The 18789-nt window shown below is 53.5% G+C and overlaps 5 protein-coding genes across 5 annotated transcripts; 2 read left to right on the top strand and 3 right to left on the bottom strand.

The window, feature by feature from the left end:
- Positions 1-493: 493 nt before the first annotated feature.
- On the bottom strand, positions 494-1192 carry A1O1_05800 (minor allergen Cla h 7; the record flags this gene model as incomplete). The annotated part of the gene is made up of 2 exons (XM_007726684.1): positions 494-995; positions 1083-1192. The coding sequence occupies 2 exons, from the start codon at positions 1190-1192 to the stop codon at positions 494-496; spliced, it is 612 nt and encodes a 203-aa protein (XP_007724874.1).
- Positions 1193-2502: 1310 nt separating this feature from the next.
- Positions 2503-5302, bottom strand: A1O1_05799 (DNA polymerase theta subunit; the record flags this gene model as incomplete). The annotated part of the gene is made up of 2 exons (XM_007726683.1): positions 2503-3183; positions 3233-5302. 2 exons carry the CDS (start codon positions 5300-5302, stop codon positions 2503-2505), a joined length of 2751 nt encoding a protein of 916 aa, XP_007724873.1.
- Positions 5303-7888: 2586 nt separating this feature from the next.
- Positions 7889-13218, top strand: A1O1_05798 (uncharacterized protein; the record flags this gene model as incomplete). The annotated part of the gene is made up of 2 exons (XM_007726682.1): positions 7889-8597; positions 8645-13218. 2 exons carry the CDS (start codon positions 7889-7891, stop codon positions 13216-13218), a joined length of 5283 nt encoding a protein of 1760 aa, XP_007724872.1.
- An 817-nt stretch (positions 13219-14035) lies between these two features.
- A1O1_05797 (uncharacterized protein) lies at positions 14036-15637 on the bottom strand (the record flags this gene model as incomplete). Its single annotated transcript, XM_007726681.1, has 3 exons — positions 14036-15217; positions 15277-15445; positions 15492-15637. 3 exons carry the CDS (start codon positions 15635-15637, stop codon positions 14036-14038), a joined length of 1497 nt encoding a protein of 498 aa, XP_007724871.1.
- Positions 15638-16266: 629 nt separating this feature from the next.
- On the top strand, positions 16267-17344 carry A1O1_05796 (uncharacterized protein; the record flags this gene model as incomplete). The annotated part of the gene is made up of 3 exons (XM_007726680.1): positions 16267-16582; positions 16633-16747; positions 16795-17344. The coding sequence occupies 3 exons, from the start codon at positions 16267-16269 to the stop codon at positions 17342-17344; spliced, it is 981 nt and encodes a 326-aa protein (XP_007724870.1).
- Positions 17345-18789: the final 1445 nt, after the last annotated feature.

Below are 18789 nucleotides of genomic sequence, written 5' to 3'. Positions count from 1 at the left end.
GACTAGCATGAACTGTATGCAGGAACTATCCGACACTATACAAGAAAAGGTGTTGTCCCTGTAGGCATCACAACAAGGGGAGCGGAAGAAACAAGCGCAAAACACTCGGCCAGAATGGCTCAAGTTCCATTTAAATTAGTTCTCGCTATCTCGCTATTTCAAGTTGGTTCAATGTAGTGGTATCGAAGATTTAGTTAGGGGTTCCTGGTATATTTCCTTCCATAATGGTATTCCTTTTATTGCTCTTAATGGGGTATAGTATATGATTCATCCTTGCATTGCATCGCCCATGAGATCATAGGATGACACACTTCTTGGGCAAACCACAAGGGCCACTCTCCTCCTTGTCATCGGTCTGCAGACGCTGGGACGGAGTCCCTGCCTGAGTCGTTGGCTTGGCGGAGGATGTTGTGGGAGCATTGTTCTGTCGTTGCACCTTCTCCGTCGCAGCGGCGGGAGCCGGAGCGGGCTTTCCAGCGGCACTGCCATCTAGTCATGCGAAGTTGACCTTGGCGACAGTCTCGTAGAAGTATTTGCCCTGGGCAGTGGCGAGCTCGATCTCCTTTCCGGAGGGCTGTCGGCTGCCGTCACCGGCGGCGAAGGTACCCGCCCCCCATGGGGTGCCACCACGGACCTCGGACAGATCGGCGAGGAGGCCGAAGGTCTTGGCGTATCCGAGAGGAACGTAGATCATACCCTGGTGGACCCAGCTGCTCAGTGCCTGCATGGCCGTGGTCTCCTGGCCACCTCCCATGGTGCCGGTGCTGACGAACACGCCAAAGTATTTGCCGTGCAGGCCACCGGTCATCCACAGTTGACCCAACTGGTCGATGAAGCTCTTCCATTGCGCGGAGTACGTGCCGTAGCGGGTTGGGATACCGAACAAGAAGGCGTCGTAGGTCGCCAGGATCTCGGGGGTGATGAAGGGCACGTCCTTGGCCGGGCCTGGTGCGTGCATCTTGCCAAGAACTTCTCCAGGCAGAGTCTCTGGGATTCTAAACACGGTGCGCAAAGTGTGCCGTCAGCTTCCGGGCCAAAGAGTCTCGAAGATGGTCTGGCATGCGACAGGCTGATGGACTTACTGGTAGAGATCAGCCGAGCCACCGGCCTCCTCGACACCCTTCTTCTCAGCATGGGCCAGTTGGGCGATATGCCCATACATGGAGTACTGTTTGCAGACGTTAGCATGCATAACGAGCAGTAGGTAGAGTTGCCGGAACCACGGCAGGCCGACGTACGTAGATGATGGCGACCTTGGGAGCCATGACGAACAGTGATTGATCTGCTTGAAAGGTTCTGTGTGGGAAGAACTAGTAGAGGTCTCGGTATGGGATTGAGAAGGTAGCTTGATGTGCGAGGAAGACGAGAGAAAATCCACGGAGACTGGAGAATGCGGCGATGCTTTTGTATCTAATGCCAAGCGGGCTCTGGTTCTGCAGTGGCAGACTGACACTAGCAAACTCCCGGATGGAGGAGGAACAGGGGGCGAGCTGTGTCAGGTTTCCAGGACAATCCTTATCAATACGAACTGGGGCTGTACACAGGATTACTTTATCATTACAGATCATCTGCCCCACTATTGATTCCTGCATGGACCAGAAGCGCTCCAAAGAAGAAAACTACTCGGACGTAGCTGGTCTCGCTGGTACCTGACAGGTATTGTATTGTTAGAGCTATGACCAGTCAGCGAATAAAGTGCCTGAGCAGGTGCCTTAAGGTTCCAATGATGCGACCATTAATTGGGCGGGGCTCGGTACCTGCTTGTGGACCGACCGTGAAGCTCGAATGATCAGCACCAGAGGTCCTACCTTATTGTATCGTATCACCTCTGTTGGCCGCTTGACTCGTAATGCCACCACAGCTACCACAACGACCTACCTAACTACAGTAATTACAGAGTTACTCGTGTCCTAGCTGCCTATTGCAGCACGATGTTAGTCGAACGAGGGTGTTTCGCCGGCAGCTCGCCGCGGCCATCGCTCCAGGCTCAGCAGGCAGGCCAATCTCTCCCTGGGATTCCCCGCGATCCACTTGCATGCAGGTGCTTATGAAAAGCTGACAGAGAATTTGCCACGACCAATCAAAGGAGACCGGAGCCTTGCGCAGTGCGGAACTGAACGATGCCCGTTAGTAAGCTGCTCTCACCATTCTTGGGTCCCCTTCGGCAGCTCAGTTTGTCAGCCTGTGCATCGTTTGTATTTCTTTGGTAAGATCGCTATACAGCGAGGAATGCTCTGCAACGCTGAGAAACTTGAACACTTCATTCAAATGCTTGTAAGGCGAACGCTTTTGTCCACATTTGCTCGCCACTCGCAAAGCTCTCAATTCGCCATGCCCCTTGATCCTCCGAAGCATCGGCCTGCCGTGGTCGGCCCCATCGTGCATGCGCCGATTTCCCGGCCAATTGTAGTCTATAAGAGCACTTCGTGCGCATGCAAAAGATCAAATCTTTAAACGAGCCGAAGACGCCTCATGGATCGACCAGATCCCGCTATTAGGAACTCATTCTTCTTCCCACTCAACTTGCTGCTGTCTCTCCCGGACTCTGGTTGCACTGTTGACGATGATCTCTGCCCTTGCAAGCAGCTTCTCTTTGAATTTCTCCGCTGCCTCGCCCTGTAATCTCATCTTTCTTGCCTGGGCCTGCATCATGACAGGAACCAGGCTCTGAGGATCTGCCTCTCCCAGAGCGCGAACACTTTTGAACCCATTTTCCCAAAAGATCCGTGCCATCCTACTTTTGATAAAAGCAACCTGGGCCATTTCAAGCAGATCCGCCTTCGCCCCGGCCCGGAGTCGATCCAGCATATGCTCAAGCACCGCAGCCAGCATGCCCCAACCCATCCTGTCACAGAACTTGATCATCCCCGCCGCGAACCCATGACAAGTCTGGGCCAGGGTCTGGATGTGTCCACGTGGTACGGAATATTTAATACTTATTTCGTGCACGGAGATCTCGTTACAGAGGTCGCGCAGTTGAAAAGCCGAGTACGTTCTTCGATACACCCGTGCTAATCGGATCTCGTCGGGGTTGTTTTCCTTCAGGTCACCGCCGCTGTTGGCAAGACGATTGACCAACGCTGGACTAACCCCAATGAGCCGGATCGCTCTCAAGCCACTTTCATCTAGTGAGTCGAGTTCGTTGCGGAAAGTAGGCCAAGATATCTCCGCCAGTCCGCTGGTCTGGACAGGTGTGAACAGATAGAAAATGTGCATGTCCACCGTCCATCACAAATGATTCAAGCGCACGACGCAATTCGGAATGAACAAATATCCCGCCTTCGGGACTGAGCGCCGAGGCTACCACGGCCGTACCGAGCCTGGTCGGCTCAAGGCAGTTTTCGTGATCGGCGAGTTGGATCAGTCCGCTTTCGAGCAGCTCCTTGGTGGCCTTATCAACCATCTCCGCGACGACACTATGCTCCGCTGTGTGCCAGAGCAAGGACGAACAAACAGAATGATCGAGCGCACTTTTGCTAGATGCCATTCGAACACCAATGACTTCGAGAAGGGCCCTCTTCACCCCTCGTTTCTCCGGAGTCAAACAGCTTTCAACAGGAGGCATCTCCGCTTCGAGCAGTTGCGCCACTGCCTCAAGATCGGACTTCTGACAGCACAAGTAGGTCTCTCCAACCTCGTCCTTTCCTTTGCGACCAGCTCGTCCTCGCATCTGGAGAAGCATCGCAGGCCCTACCAGGTCCCGCCCCATGCGAGCTCCGTTCAGTATGACTCTGCGAGCCGGCAGGTTGATACCCGCAGCAAGACTGCATGTGGCAACCATAACTCTGAGTATGCCGGTGTCATACGCCGATGCGACCAATGTTCGTTCTTCGATAGTTAAGCCTGCATGGTGGAAACCGACTCCACGGGGAAGAGTTTTGGAAAAGGTGGCCTCGAAGCCGCTCGGGAGTGCATGTAGCGATGCCAGGAGATCCTGCCGTTGGTTTAAGATCTCCTGATCAAGGTCGTTGACAGGCAATGCGTCACTAATCAACGATGCAGTTCTTTCCACCCCCAGGCGGCTGCTACAGAATACCAGCGCTCCATGACCCGCAAGAGCAGTCTCAACAGCTAGTGCGACGACTGCGTTGGAAAGTGGATTCTGGAATTCTTGATGTTCAGATTTGGAAATTGTCCGTCGTGGCTGTGGCCGCTGTGTTGGGACTGCATCGCCTGCAGTTAGTTGCGTGGCCGTCCGAAAGAACTCTTTGGCATTTGCTGTGGGATAGATGGCATGGTCATACACTAGGTGTTCTTCGATGGGGACGGGCCGATATTTTGCGATGTAATATTTGGCATTCAACCACTTGGCTAGAAGTTGTGGGTTTGGCAGCGTGGCGCTCATGCCCACGATCTGAACAGGAGACTCTAACGACATCAATTTGGTGGCCAGTAGTTCCATCAGATAGCCACGATGCTCGTCGTTGAGCATGTGCAACTCATCGAGAACTAGGACTGCAATCTCTGCATCCTTGCCTTCCTCGACAGCGGCATTCACCAATGAATTTGCCTTCTCAATGGTGCACACTGCAACATCACAGTCTGACCAGTTAATCGCTGCCCTGCTGCCGCCGAAGAAACCACTCACGCATACCACGCTACTGGGCCGACGCCATGTAGGGTTGGGGATGCCGTCAGGTACTTCGTCAACATTCTTGGAAACTCCTTCTACCAAAAAGCGTAGCCACTTTGACTTCTCTTGTACCAGAGCAACATAGGGAAGTACTAGAATTCCTTTCTTTCCGGGATTCTCAATGACACGTTTGAGGAGGAGAACGTCCGCTACCAAAGACTTGCCGCCGCCCGTGGGCGCTGTGTAGACCAAGTTCTGCTCCCCCGTTAACAAGCCTCTTCTCAGCAGACACGAAGATTGCCAGGGGTAAATTGCATGGACTCCCAACGCCTCCAAATTCTCGACCAGTTTGGGCGGAAGGCCATAGACGGGATGTCGAAGAGTGAGGAGAGGATTTTGCGAGGGGCCAGGCGTGGATGATATAACAGCGCGCAAGGGGAGCGGTTGGCCATCGACAAAAGTGCGAGCTCCTTCAAGGGTCTCATTCACTGGTGGGAGAATAGGGCTAGCCTGTAGAAGTGGCGAAGGAGATTCCTGTACCGGGCCCGGTAGCCCTTCCAACGGCACTTGTGGCAACGAGAAGCGGTCGTGATTTGGGGCAATCCTCTGTATGCTCTGGACGCTCTCACCTGGCCGCTTCGAGCCTGTTCTGTAGGTCTGATTACGAGCCAAGTCGAGTGTGGTAGGTTGGCCGTAGACAACGGCAGATCTGGGCCATGCGGTCGCCATTGGTACGTCAGGTTTGAAACATGACTATCAGGTCGGCTCAAGAGTTCCAGGAACGACTAGATGCTTACTGGGTACAAACGCTTCTCGAACACCGGAGCGCTGTAGGCGTGAAGACAAATAAGTGCGTTGAAGTGGCGCCCTTGGAAGACGTGAATTCCAAAAAGGAGGCATATCAACATGCAGCAACGAGGCTGTCCAGTTTTAGGAAGGCGCCACTGACACGTGAAGGAAAGTAAGCGAACCGAAAAATGACTAGTGCAACCCCTAGATCACGCCTATCTGAGGGCTGGCCCGGCGCCAAGCCCCTCCAGCTGACTGGAACTGAAGTTACTACGATTGCAGCTTCTCAAGCAATGGCGCAACGAGAGCCTGGAAGTCAACCACAATTGTGACTTAAATAGTATGGTCCGTGTAATGTGATCAACCCTCAGCCCAAAAAAGAGCCATTTATCTATGAGATTCTGACCGCCCGAGGATACAAAGCAGGTTTCTCAGAAGACAGGGAAGGCGCGCACGGAGTTACATATGAAAGAACAGTTGATGATGACTTTGCCGACACAAAGATAGGAAAGGCAGTCAGCTAGTATTGAAGCAGAGGTGTGGAGACAGCTGTGCTTGTAATGAGTGTTTTTCCGAGTGGTGTCCTTGAAACTGGCCAGCTAAAGTGATGTAGTAATCACTACAGGCAAGAAGGCGACCAGTCCCCCACCGAGCGTTACAATGGCTGATGTGCGTAGAATAATCATTGCAAACAAGTAGAAGGGACAAATCAGTCGTTCCATGAGTTCGGTATGTGCTTTTAGGCTTGAATGAGGGCATTGTCGAGCAGGGTGGTAGAGGAGTTCGCAGAGAGATGTGGTCAAATTTAGAGAAGCCACTCCGTTGCAGGCGGCGGTCAGGTGACGCCAAGATCTCCGGGCACTAAAAGGACCCAATGAGCCCCCGATATTGCTAACCACTTGCGAACTAGTGGGGAGACTGTGCAGGGCTCCTGCTGGTTACAGCTGGTCACTAGTGGCAGATGGGCCCGGCACACACTGCAGTGGCAGGTGCAGTTGTGCCAACTGAACTTCAACCACAACTTGAACAGATGCCGTGGCAAACCTCCATCCTCATCCATCTTTCACCCATATCAAACCATCCAAAGAAGCCGAACCTAACCCGAGGACCTTCTAATGGTTTGCTGTGAAAGGAACGATCGTCTTCTCTCAGATCATGAGCTCAGTAGAGTACGATGTCACTTACTAAGGGTGTCGACTGCTTCTGACGAGCCATTTCGGACCTCCGAGTCTGTCAGAATAATGTTGCAATTTGTCCTCATACGACCATCTACCACCTACCTACCATCTGCAACTACCTACAACACTACTATCTACTAGTACCTTGGTACATTATGCTTGGTTATATTTTATATCCGTGTCATCCGACAACTCGGTCCTCAGTCTCAAATCATCTCCACTGGGCGCGAGCGCACACTGTCAGTGGCCCCATCAACCGAAGCGTAGGTACCTAGGTAGGTAGGGGGACCTTACCTTGCCTGATGCCATACCCATGTCACACGGTTCGGCTTGAACAGAACTACTCTAATTACTATGCCTTCCCACCACTACGATTTCTGTGATGATTACCTGCAGGAATGATCAAATCCACGTCCGCCAACTCAACTCACTGGCCGTTGTGTTCGCTGTCCCCGTCACAGATTTACTGGCCACGCCTTGCCCTGATCACAGGAGCCTGTGACAGATCGATCGCCGTCTGAGTTTCCCTTTCCTCATGCTAACCAAGTCGCAAACCAGAAAAACTCTGGGCTGGCTACTACTAGGAGTACGCCCTCGAATGCCACGTACTGCGTACTTGCTAGCCTGTCTTGACGACTAATTTCGAACTTAACTTCATACGTACTGCTATTGCTGCTGCTACTGGCACATACTACCCAGTATTATTTTCTTTCCTTGCCGAGTTCTGTCCTTCCCCATCTTTTCTTCCCTCCCTCTTTTGACCTTCCCTTCTTCAGGGATCTCCTCCTCTCTTCTTCCTTCACCTTGCTTTCTTCCCTCTTGTTCACCTCCTCGGCACTAACGGAGACCTGGATTGGATTTGTCCCCCTTTGTGCCTCTCAGCACGCGTTTGTCGATTCATCAGCTTTCGCCTTGCACCGACCGCGTGTTTACAGAGTTACGCCAGCTCAGCGGCCCCATCCAACTACCAATAGAAGCGCTAACCCACACGCCGGACTGGTCACCCTACTCTAGGCGCGTGCCCTTACTTTGATATATCGCCCACCTTCCGCCGCCTAGCACTTGGTCGGCAATTCTCTTCCACCTTCCTCGCCGTCCTCACTTCCCGCTCGACTCTTTTGATCTTTATGGCGTTGCAGTACTATCCACGATAGCATTCCGTCCGGTGCTCTACAGATTGACGCCCACGTCCTGTCTAGGTCAATAGCTGCCTGCCGAGCATCCTCGTAACCCAGCGAAGACCACCCGTCCCTCCTCCAATCCAAAGTCGCCATGCGATAAAGTCGGGCCTGACGATATCGAACCACCCGCGCACGCCTCGCCTGGCCTAGATCCTACTTGACTCACCATGTCAGCTCTCGAAACCCTCCCGGTTGCCGCGGCGCTGTCGGAGTCTCGCTCAAGGGAGGAATCAGATGCACCTTCGCTTCTCCAGAGGGATGCCGTGCCAAGCGTACCCACGAGCAGTATGGATGTTTCTCCTGCACCCGAACCTGCGCTCTCCCTCGACACCCCCCAATCCCAACCCATGACCGCCACCGCCTCGTCCTCCTCACAACCCCCACCAGTCGAAAACGGTGATGGCTCCAACCTTGGGCCATACGGCACTCGCTCAAGGAATCGCGCCGGTGGCGCCCGTATCAATTATGCAGAGGACAAGGAGTTGGACTTGGATTTAGAACCCACGCACAAAGTCGGTCGCACGAGTAAGAGGGCGTCGGCGGCAAACAGCGAACACCAGCCTATGTCTTCAGGCTTCGCCGCCATCAATCATCTGAACGCTGAACAGCGGTCTGAGAGCGCCGCCGCAAGTCGTCCGTCTACTCCGCTGCCAGCCAGCGCCCCTGCCCCTTCCAAGAAGAGGAAACAGCCAGGGAGTCAACATACAGGGGCAGCACACTCGAACATGGGTGGTGCCTCACGTTCGCGACAGACTACGTCTGTGCCTTTCAAGGGTTACGTCGAGACGAATATGATGAGCTTTTCCAAGTGTGGACAGAGACTCAATGAAAAGAAGCAACTGGTGGCCGACGATGGGACCACTGTACAAGCAAATGGTAGGTACAATCTTTCCTCTGACGACGCCGACTAACCCAGTTTCAAGATCACGTCTATTTGGTTTGTGAGCCTCCAGGCGAGCCCTACTACCTTGCGCGGATCATGGAATTCTTGCATCCCAAAACCGACCCAACAGGACCCGTCGAGGCTATGCGAGTCAACTGGTACTATCGCCCCAAAGACATTCTCCGGCGGGTGCAAGACACGCGTGTAGTCTTCGCCTCGATGCATTCGGATACTTGTCCCCTGACTTCACTCCGTGGCAAATGCAACATTCATCATTTGTCCGAAATCTCCAACATGGACGAGTATCGAAGTAAGCCGGACTCGTTTTGGTTTGACAAGCTTTACGATCGTTACATGCACCGATACTACGAGGTGATACCCACCCACCGAGTGGTCAATGTTCCTCAACACGTAAAGACAGTTCTTGACCAACGATGGAAGTTCGTTCTAGTCGAGGTTGGGCGTGGTCGCGAACTGACTAGCGAGAGCAAGAAATGCACCAAGTGCGAGCAATTCGCCAGCAATCATGACTCGGTAGACTGCGCCGTTTGCAAAAGAACATACCACATGCAATGCGTAAGGCCGCCGTTATTGAAGAAACCCGCGAGAGGTTTCGCCTGGGCTTGCGCAGCCTGCAGCCGAGCACAGGAGTTGAAGATGGATTCTCGCAATACACCCGCGGGTTCGGACATTGGGCCTCTGGATGATGATGATTTGATGGAGGATGACGACGACGACACCCACCCCAAGGGCCAGGAGACCCGCGACAGCAGTATTGGTCCAGAGCCAAACCCACCACCGACCCCAGCACAAGTCGCCCAAGCAAATCTCTGGCCTTGGAGGTATTTGGGAATCCATGCGCGCGCAGAAGATGCTCTAGACTACGACGACCGGATCTATCCTCGTGCGAGCTCCAGATTAGGCCCTCGTCACCAAGCGAACGTCAATGTCTGGCACGGACGTCCGGTGGAATTGGTGAAACCTGCAGAGATCAAGCGCAAATACCTGAAAAACTCCCATCATCAGAAGGGTGGCAAACCAGTGAAAGATACTGGCACTGACACAGACAAGGACCAGCGCCTGAAACGTCCGAAGTGGGTCGTGGATGAACCCGTGGGTTACGTTCCTCGAGGACAGGATGAGCCAGTTGAGATCAAAGGCAAAAAGGAGCATACTGCTCAGTTGATATTCAAGATGCCGGAACCGGGACAGTTCTCGGAAAGGGGTGGCGCGGACTCTGTGAAACCAGAAAATGCAGAAGAGCTGGTAGATGACTACATGCGAAAAGTCAAGCCGATTGCGGCCCAGTATAATCTACTGGACTCCTCGGTCGATTTCCTCACCAAAGCCATCGAGAAGCTGCAGGAGAATAGGTACGATGTCGAAAAAGCGTTGGAAGCCATGAAAGGACTTTCCTTGAGAAGTGATCTGAAACAGCCTGATCTGAACCGGGAGGAGATCAAGCGGTTTGAGGAAGGAGTTGCGAAGTACGGTAGCGAACTCCATGCTGTATCTCGTCATGTGGGCACAAGTGTGAAGGAGTGGCGAATCGTTCGTTTCTACTACATGTGGAAGAAGACCGAAAGAGGTCGACAGATCTGGGGCAACTACGAAGGGCGACGTTCCAAGAGAGACTCGAAACGAACCGACAAAGACGGAAATGCACCAAAGCTGTTGGACGACGTCGCTGATGACAAGGACGATTCTGCTTTCGACGAGGAGAAAGCGGCGCAGAAGAAGCGGGGATTCCTTTGCAAGTTCTGTGGTAGTCATCATTCGCGTCAATGGCGACGGGCGCCGGGCACGCCTCCGGGTACTCTGGTTCCTAAAGATCAGGCTGCGAAAAACAGCAAAGACAAGAGTCAGTGGCTCACACTGGCCCTGTGTGGTAGGTGCGCATACCTGTGGCGAAAATATGCCGTCCAGTACGAGGACATTGAAGAAGTTTCCAAGAAGATCGCATCTTCAGGCAGCCGGGCAGCTAAGCGAAAGGTTGACGAAGAATTGTTGCGTCTCATCCTGGAAGCACACCAAATGTCCGGGGATCCTATTCCTCCACGAGCAGTCGATGAGGTCAACAAAGCCGGCCTGGAAGTGCCCCAGAACATAATACAACCCGATGAGCCGCCGAAGAAGAAAGGCAGAACTGATCGTGATGGAGCGCACGGGACTCCGGACGTTGCTATCGCTGAAAAGAAGAAGGTTCCCGAGAAGCCACAGGAGCCTCCGCCGATCGAACCAGATCCTCCAAAGGTCAAGGTCCATCCATGTGCAGTTTGCCGCGTCATCGAGGTGCCCGGACAGGAATTGCTGAAATGTCGCGACTGCCGCCTCCACGTACATGGGTCATGTTACGGGGTAGGATCAAAGACGAACACGAAACCTTGGTTTTGTGACATGTGCAGGAACGACCACAACCTGCAGGTGTCGACGACTTATGAGTGCGTTCTATGTCCCGTCAAGTTTACGGCCCAGGATCTCATGGAACCCATGAAGCCATCCCATAAAAGGAAGACCGATCGGGACCGGGAAAAGGAACGCATCGAGAAGGAAATCATCCAGGAGGCCAGCCGTCGATGGCGCATGGAACAAGAGGCTGCAGGTCGCCCGGTCAACCCCCGCGAAGCTCTCAAACGAACGGCCTGGAACAATTGGGTTCACATTACTTGTGCTCTCTGGACCAAGGAAATCAAGTTTGGCAACTCCGAATTGCTTGATGATGCCGAGGGTGTTGGCTTCATTCCTCCCGAACGGTTCGAGCCGCCTTGCAAAATATGCAAGCAGACGGGATATCCCACCGTCAAATGCCACCAGTCAAACTGCAGCGCATATTTTCACGTCGGTTGTGCCCATCAAGCAGATTACATCTTCGGTTTCGATGTGGCCCCTGTCAAGAGTACCCGTCGTGATACGGTGAACGTGATGAAGCTTCAAGGCGAGGTTGGCGTTGTCACGGCTGGAATTTGGTGCCCAACCCACCCCCCACCGACTATTGTGCACAACATGCTCGAACCAACAGAGGCAGGGGTGAGTGCAATGCAATTGTTCGCCCGCACTTACAAGCAAGTCGACAATTCAACCACAGGGACCGTGAGGAGAGCGGCACAGTTTTGTGCAAATCTGCCCAGCTCTGTGCCTGTAAACCAGCCTCCGAGACGCAGCTCAGCCGCGAATGGCGCGAACGGTGTCATTGCGCATGCAGATCGCACAGGTGTCCCGAGTATCAGGTCGTCCCCAGGGGCAGATTCGCCACGAGAACCTGACAATGTACCCAGTGAGACAAACATTGCTCCAACAGGTTCCAACCAGACGAATGGCTTGAAAAAATGCTGCACTTGTCTCGTAGATACCAGTCCCCGCTGGTGGCCGCTTGCTCAAACAGAGCCGGTCTTACCGGCTGCAAATGGAGGACAGCCGGAGCTGGCCTGCGACCACGCCGCGAACGACGGTTCTCGGGATACCCTGATGACCAACGGCATCGTGAAACCGGAGCCTGCTGAAAGCAATGTGTTGGGAGCACTCGTCGATGGCGGCAGCAAAATCATGTATCAATGCCACAAATGCCATGTGCTAAGGCGAACACCGCCGTCCTCTCCATCGCAAGTCAAACCTCGAGAGAGAGTTCCTTCGGAACAAGCGCCAGAGCCATTCGCCTATCCACCAGCAGAACCTGCTTCGGAGTCGGTAACATACCAGCCCCTGCCTCCACCGCCAACGGTCTTTCCGCCCATCACTCGACCTCCAGTGGAAACACCATCGCAGCCACATTCGCATTCTCATCCCCATGGGCCCCCAGTCTCCCATCACCCCCATTGGTCGAATGCCGCCTCAGCTCCCCCTCAGTGGTCGTCTCCCGGCATGCGCCCAGCACGCCATCCTTCTCCCCCTCCTGTACCTCGACCTTACGAGCAGCCACCGCTGTACCAACCGGCTCCAACGCCTGAATATCAGTCTCCGTACAGCAGACCATCTCAAACGTCGTCGTATTCAGGTGCACCTCCTCCACCTCCGCCGCCACCACCAGCCACCGGTCCTCTCTCTCAGCATTCTCCCTCTCAAGGCCCCTATTCACTGTCTACACATCATCACCATCTTCCACCGTCGCGGATTCCGCAGTGGCCCCGTCCTCCTTCACCTCCACGCTATGTTCCAGAAAGGGCAACAGTCCCCTCGTCTCATCTCGGTCTCGGGCCTTCGAGTATGTTGTCCCGACCATTTCCCCTTGATCCACCACGTCAACCCACTCCTGGCTCTCCCGTCAATGGCTTTGCAGCATCACACGCATCGTCCGCAAGGAACTATGGTCCAGGACTCAACGCCCAACAACCGCCACCGCCGCCTCCACCTCCCTCCGTCCCAGCTGTGGTTAGGCTGTCGCCATCCGTGCAGTCTCTAGCTCAAATTGCCCAAGCAGCATCTGAGCAGACTGCACGGCCACAATCAAGGCAGACAAGCGCGGAAATGACGGGGACACCGAGGTTCGGCGCGCGGATTTTCCCTGAGAGTCCCAAACAACGACCACACACCCCGGCTAGTGGACCAGTGCTTAGAGACGACAGGAGAGATGGACCAGGTGCAAGTGCCAGTCCCAGCCTGAGAAACTTGCTCAGTTAGCGCTTTGGACATCACGACCCCTCTACGAATGGAAAGTCGAACTTGAAGTGATGGTCGGAGTACTGTATGGCTTCGCATTCAGAACTCGGATGTCTACGTGTCGTGACGATTGTGCCGCGATAGACTCGAACCTGTCTAGACCGGATGTACGGTTGTCTGTGCACTAAATATCATCTATGTACTTATCAAATTTACGTGTATGACGGGATGATGGGAAGGAAATGAGACCATCCGCTGTTACTCATCAGCGTTGTCGGTCTTGCGAATAGAATAATGAGAAGAGGCAAAAGAGAAACTCTTAACAAGGCATTGCAATGTCAGTCCCACTTGAAAACAATTATAGCTCGGTGCTGTCACTGGATCTGAGATGGCAATGCACGCAGAAGGCAGCTGGGCCAATCTTTAATCAAAACTTTCATGTTTCAGGCCTTCTTCTGGTGATTGACATTGACCGTATAAAGTGGGCAACTGGCGAAGAGACCAGCAGGGCCGACTGAAAGAACATGCAGGCGTAGAACATATCTGCCCTTCCTCATATGTATTTGCTGCAGTATCAAGAGCAAGCACCTTTGAGTTGGACCAGCGCAGAGAGAGCTCCGGGCATGTTACATTGTCGTGCACTGCGCATGGAGCATTATGCCGAGTCCTGCCCTGTTCCGGCGTGCTGCGCCGAGTCTGATTTTTCGCCAATCCCCTGTGCGTGAGACAGCTTTACAGAGTCTCACTTATGTTTTAAGATGCAACGACAACCGGAAAGTAACGGAGCAGGTGACATTGCAAAATGAGATCGCCGAGTCGGTGCCGACGTGAGAAAATCTCACTCCTCATCCTCGTCATCGTCAATAACACGTCTCTTCTTCCGGGCTTGCGGCGTGCCCGCTGGAGCAGGGTCGGCTCCACCTTCGTCGTCGCTGGCGGCACGCTTCGGCGTGGATTCTCGGTCTCTGGCCCTGTCACGATCCCTTTCCCGTCTGTCACGCTCGTTTCCGCCGCGGGTACGGTTCTCAATGACTGTCTCGCGCCCTTCGATCTCCAGGTCATCCACATCTGGATCATCGTCTTCCTCGGCCTCAACCTCCTCCGCATCGCCATCTTCGTAGATTTCGGGCTCTTCGTCACTGGCAGCCAAGAAGTCGTCTTCGCGATCGTACTCATCCTCACGGCCCCGGCTGCGCGGCATGTTCTCGTCCTCGTCGTCCGAATAAATGTCACCGCGGCGGTTAGCTCTGCGGCGTCGGGCGTTGGTGCTCTTCTTGCCACGAGCCAGGGGCATGCCGTCATCGTCTTCGAGCCCTGCCACGCTGAGGCCTGCCCCACCAAGACGTCCGATTCCTGCACGGCCGAGCACACGATCTCTGCGCATCAGCAAACGATCCTCGGCGGCCTCGCGTTTGCGACTGGCCCGTGACCGCTCCTTCTCGAACATCTCCGCCGCTTTCTTAGCAAGCTCCGGGTCTTCTTTGACTTGTTTCAGGCTGGCCAATGGGTCGTGCATTTGTGTGGCCGCGGCAAGCGATTGTTGAAGCTTCAGAACAGATTCGTCTGCCAGGTCTCCTGTTGGTTGAATCTTCATCGACGCGTCGAACGGTGCTATTATCTGCAGGTCAACTCCAGCTGTCGCATGCGGTGCTGCCAGGTAGTTATGTGAGTCTTTGTTCGCATCATAGGCTGCCTGAGATGATCCCGATGTCCTGGGCCACTCCTGTCTAAGAGCTGTGGTGGATATTCGGTAATGATCCTTGGGCGATGAAGCAATCTGGAGCGTCAAGCTCCCGTCCGACCAGCGAATGATGCGAGTGTTTGATTGTAAGGACTCTTGATCCTTGGGGTCGCGACGCCAGAATATGGTGCTTGCTGCGGTGGAGAAGGGGGAAAATTTGGCCGTTGGGTCGACTTCTGGATCGCGCCCATCGTGGGGTTGTTTGGGAGGTTCATAGGTGGCAGGGACGAAGTTGCGATGCTTGATGCCGAGAAAGGGTGGCATGTTGAGCAAGTAGAGCTAGTGCCAACAGTCAGTGGATGATCATTTGAAAAATAGACGGTGTGATGGCTGTATACCTCTTGTCCCTCCGGTGGTTTGATTCTGGCCATGTCCACGTCTAGGAGCTTCAACTGTTTCTGCTCTTCGTACATTGCCTCATGATCCTCCACGGTTGCTGCAAGCCGATCTGCTCGGCCTTCGTCATCGCCAGAGTCAAGTTCGGAATCGTCGAGCTTTCGGTGCGGGCTTTTCAATTAGTACATATGTGTAGGAGAGTATAGGTTGGACCTACTCATTTTGTACTTGGTCCAGCTCTTCATCATCATCGCCGAAGAGATCTCCATCGTCCTCTGACGCGTCATCACCGTTCAGGGCATGAGGTGAGTCTTCGCCTTCCAAACTCCCGTTGTGAGGTACAGACTCCACCTCCGCAGACATCTTGACGGTAGGTTCACCCGAAGAGTAGACGCTATGGTGTAGGGTTTTCCGTCTGCACACAGAGCGCGAAGATCACCTGCGGTGTCTGCGAACAGGGTCGATGCTGCGAACCACCTGAGCCGGTCAGAATCAGAAGTCCAAGTGGTGTCTGTAGAAGAGTTGCAGGCACGCCCAGAGGTGAAAAGGACGCCAGTACTAGACCAGACCGCAGTCTGCTGGAGAGAAGTTAGTGACAACTGCCCGGAGAGGTTAGCGTGCAAGGGCTTAGGAGGCTTCCTCAGGTGTCGGGTATCTTGCCTCAGGGGAACCTTGGTTTCATTGGCCGCTCTCGCCGTCTCCGACTTTCATATGATCCTCACCCTTCACTCCTGTGTTCCAACTCCTTTTCCACCAACAACCACACTCTATCACGTCCAATTCAGTGTCCCAAGGTGAAGTCGCAACCAAGTGAAGAACCTCTTCGGCGTGGAGATGGCAACATTCTTTCAAAGCGTGTGAGTATATGATCCCTCTGTCTCTCAGCATTCACTTGCACCACTTGTCGGTCCACTCGCCCACCGCCCCTGTATCTGGTGCATGCGCAGAGGAAACCTAGAAAAAGCCGAAGATGTCAATGGATGTCCACAAGCATGTTTGAAATAGTCAAGATTGCTGACCCCATTCTCAGTCGTCAAGGTTTCACCAGAGGCAATACCAAAAGCACCCAAAATCTCAAGGCTCAATACAATGTATCACAATCGAGCCTGCAGCAGGCGCCGCCTATGCCACCCCTGGCCAACTCTCCCTCACTATCGTCGAACTTCAGTCAAGAGAATTCCTACACTGAACAAGAACCGAAGAAGTTTTTGAACGAGAAATACGCGAAGTGCTCAGTCAAGGGGAACTTTTTGACCTTGGCTGCGCAGCCAAAAAATGTCGAGCTTGGAGAATGGCTGGCCCATCAGCGTATGTTGTTTCCACCAGGCCCTGGCGTGCGAAGCTGACGATCTACACAGTGGTGGAGATGAATAGATTGCTCACCAGCATGATTCTCGTTATTCAAGAGGTGGACACGAACACTGGAATGGCGCTATGCAATGAAGCTGGCTGCCCTACCATGTCTGCCGGACGGTATGCTATTGGATTCGTAGACGCGGCTGATGCTAATAAACTTCTAGTCTCACATACACCTGGCTCGAGAATGGAAGGCCAGCCAAGATCCCCGCGCCATCATACATTGTTCGAGTTCAGCGATGGATTGTCGGCAAGATCCACGACGAGAAGGTCTTCCCTACCGAACCACCAATGAGTGTTGCCAGCACTGCATACGCTTCTGGGGATACCAGCTCAACCCCGGGCTCGGCGACGTCCCCTATCCCCGCTGGTCCTACCACTTTGAATCAGTCTCTCACCTCTCTTGCTGGCAATCAGGACGAGTGGGTTGGGAAGTCTTCAGGATTCCCGCAAAACTTCCTGCAAGATGTCAAGAGCATTATCAAGCAGATGTTCCGATGCTACGCTCATTTGTATCACTGCCACTGGGATCACCCGTTTTGGCACATCAACCGACACCTTGACCTCAACAGTTGCTTCGTCCACTTCATCACTGTTGCTATGTATTACGACCTCTTGCCAAAGAAGGACATGGAGCCGCTGCAGGGCCTGATAGACATTTTCGTCGCTCAGGGCATCGTGCCTAGGGAGGCTGTGCAGCAACATGTCAGTTAGGCGATGTATGAGTGGTCTGGTTCACCTCGGTACATGATGCTTACAGAGGCAATGAAGAGTCAGTGGAATGGCAACGACTACGCGTACGAACGAAGTGCATGCATTTAGCGATATGGGCGTTAGCGGGATATGGATGGGAGACACCCTGGGTAGTCCACGAATCGACATGAGCATGGACCGGAGCGCTGAGCAAGCAGTTATGCATTGTGCTGGCACACCGAATGAATCCTGGAGCGAACGCAAGCCTTTGGACTTGGTGCTTTTGGTCGTTGATGCAAACTGGCAGAACGCTGGAATGAGAACGAAATTGCAATACGAGACTCGGACTGAAGTCGTTGGGCATGTCCCACATGATGAATAACGCGCAACAAAGAATACTTTTTGCTCGATTGTTTCCTTTGATCATTTTGTTTTGTTCTGCAACCAATTGTACTCTTCGTTGTTGTGTTCCTATGTTTGCAGGCTTTCATTCAACAATATCTGGGTCCTTCACCCGTCTCACATCCCGTATGGAGCGTCTATGCGACCTGCTGCCCAATGCTTGCAGCTATATGTCTGGGGCGTTTCTCATGGTCGGGCGATCCGAGCACTCCACAGAGCTCCATCCATGCAGACCATTGTCTGAACCTGGCTGATATCGCACAAGCAGAGGTGGGCCAGCCAGCTCTCTTGCCGCAGCGGATCCGGCCAGGAGCAGGTAAGCAGAATGGTGAGATGTGGAATCCCGGGGCCAACCGATTGCAGCTCACGCGATGCATGCTTCGGTCGGATCATGCCCATCGCCACAGTACGGACAAGTGATCCAGCCCGGTTCACGATCGGGAATGGGATGCGAACTTGGCTTTGACAGTGGCTCGGGGGCCATTGCAGGTCTGCTACCGGCGGTAATGAGCAAGGCTTGAGGACTGGCCTGACTTCCTGCGCCAGCACTAGCACTACCACCAGAAGCAGTTTGTGGGGTATGAGTACACATTCTTGCTTTGTTTTTCCTCGCTCGTTCAATGCCTGTGATTAGAGTCAAAAGGGTTGAGGCAAACGTTAGATATTGACTGTGTTGCCGGGGGTTGACGGTGCTGGATCAATTGATTGCCAGTTCTCTCTCACCGTCTCTTTCTCTGTGTGTGTGCGCGTGTTTCGATTTGTAGGGGAAAGCAAGTCGAGATTGCTATTGTGATTGATGTTGAGGTCCAAGTCAGAGCAGTTGTAAGCAAGCGAGACTGGGGGTGGTTGATGTTGTGTGAAGAACCAATGCATAATTGCGAGTAGGATAAGATAGATATGGACGACAGATCCAGGGACTGTGAAGAGTGCGAGGCAGTGATGTGAGACATTGGAACAATGGCATGTTTGTTGAGTTGAGGTGGTGGAATGAGACACTTGAACAAGCAGGACTTTGTCACTAGAAGTGATCTTCTTTGGACAGAGAACTCAGACTATACACACTA

This window comes from Capronia coronata (genome assembly GCF_000585585.1).
Source record: "Capronia coronata CBS 617.96 chromosome Unknown acBCG-supercont1.5, whole genome shotgun sequence".
NCBI classification, from domain to species: domain Eukaryota; kingdom Fungi; phylum Ascomycota; class Eurotiomycetes; order Chaetothyriales; family Herpotrichiellaceae; genus Capronia; species Capronia coronata.
This window is presented reverse-complemented; position numbering and strand designations above follow the sequence as displayed.